Raw genomic sequence first — 1,577 nt, 5'->3', positions numbered from 1 at the left:
TATTACTATTCTATCAAGAGAGGCTCAGCACATATTATTGTATTGGCCTCTTACTCAGCCTATGGTAATGCCTAACATGTTCATTTGCATGATAAATAGATATATGGAGAACACTTTTAATTGTGATACATCTCATAGTAGCATTTATGTATATACTTGTGATGCATCAAGTTCTATAGTGTGTGAGTTAGCAAACATATAATCATTATATGTTAATGTTGTATATATATCTCTTAACAATATGAAAATCTTTATTTTTAGGAACTTCTACGTTGCAATACAAATGGCTTACATCAGAATTGCCAAAAGTTAACAGGACGGAGACTTCTTGGTTGATCGTTCTCATGCATGCACCTTGGTATAATAGCTACTATAATCATTATATGGAAGGGGAACCAATGAGAGTAGTATTTGAGTCCTTGTTTGTGAAATACAAGGTTGATGTTGTGTTTGCTGGACATGTTCATGCATATGAACGATCCGTAAGTGCTAATACTCAATTTCATTAAGCTACTTCAAACCTTAATTACTCTTTTAATTCATGTTTTTCACATCATGCCTTTAAAAACCACAAGTATCAATCATGTATCATTAGCTTTCCCTTCAAACATAAAAAGATAACTATGCAAGAAAGTGTTGATTGTTGTCCATAAATACAATAAATAAGGTAATAAAATAGTCCACAAAAATATTGCACATATAATTCATTTCACTAATATTTGTCAAGTTTGTACATGGTTGATGGGACTTTACGTTTTCCTCCCAAAAATAGTATTTGGTGTTTGTTTTCATTGACAACCTATTTGTTTATGCATCAGGAACGTGTCTCCAATGATAAATACAATATTACAAATGGTATTTGTACTCCTGTGAAAGATATATCTGCTCCTGTATATATAACCAATGGGGATGGAGGAAACCTTGAAGGCTTAGCAACAAAGTAAGTTGTATACACAAAATATGACGACTCTTATTGCAATAATAGTTACTTTTATGCCAATTATTCTGATTTCAACATGATTTCTTCTACAGCATGACACAACCACAACCATCATACTCAGCATATAGAGAGGCAAGCTTTGGACATGGCACTTTATACATAAAGAACCGAACGCATGCTCACTATAGCTGGAACAGGAATCAAGATGGATATGCTGTGGAAGCTGATAAATTATGGTTGTTCAATAGATACTGGAACCCACTTGATGATTCCACAACTCACATACCTTGATATCAAGATTTATATTGTTCTCTTGATGAGTGAAATAGCTAATATGATTTGAATAAATTCATGATTTGGTACTTGAATATATGTCAATACCAACAATACTTATTGTTGCAGTTGCTTTGTTATTCTATCTTGTATATTTCCAATTCTATTATTGGATGTCCTTGATGAGACTATTCTACTTTGTATCTCTATCACATTAATGCAATTTGCTTTATTTTTTCATAATACATTTCTTTAGTAAACTAGCATTTGGCCTACTTCATTTTTATGTTAATCGGTTAAAATTTTAAATTGCTACCCATTGATTATATAGTAGAGCAAATGTTTATAAAGGGAACCTAGCGTA

At 32.0% G+C, this 1,577-nt stretch overlaps 1 protein-coding gene across 1 annotated transcript; it reads left to right on the top strand.

Moving 5' to 3' along the window:
• Nucleotides 1–6: 6 nt before the first annotated feature.
• Nucleotides 7–1,374, top strand: LOC109338865 (purple acid phosphatase-like). The gene is made up of 4 exons (XM_019576216.1): nucleotides 7–64; nucleotides 262–482; nucleotides 819–937; nucleotides 1,033–1,374. Exons 2-4 carry the CDS (start codon nucleotides 345–347, stop codon nucleotides 1,229–1,231), a joined length of 456 nt encoding a protein of 151 aa, XP_019431761.1. The 5' UTR covers nucleotides 7–64; nucleotides 262–344; the 3' UTR covers nucleotides 1,232–1,374.
• Nucleotides 1,375–1,577: the final 203 nt, after the last annotated feature.

This window comes from Lupinus angustifolius, unplaced genomic scaffold (genome assembly GCF_001865875.1).
Source record: "Lupinus angustifolius cultivar Tanjil unplaced genomic scaffold, LupAngTanjil_v1.0 Scaffold_45_144, whole genome shotgun sequence".
In the NCBI taxonomy this organism is placed as follows: domain Eukaryota; kingdom Viridiplantae; phylum Streptophyta; class Magnoliopsida; order Fabales; family Fabaceae; genus Lupinus; species Lupinus angustifolius.
Note: the sequence above shows the minus strand (reverse complement) of the source record. Positions and strands in the feature narration are given on the sequence as shown.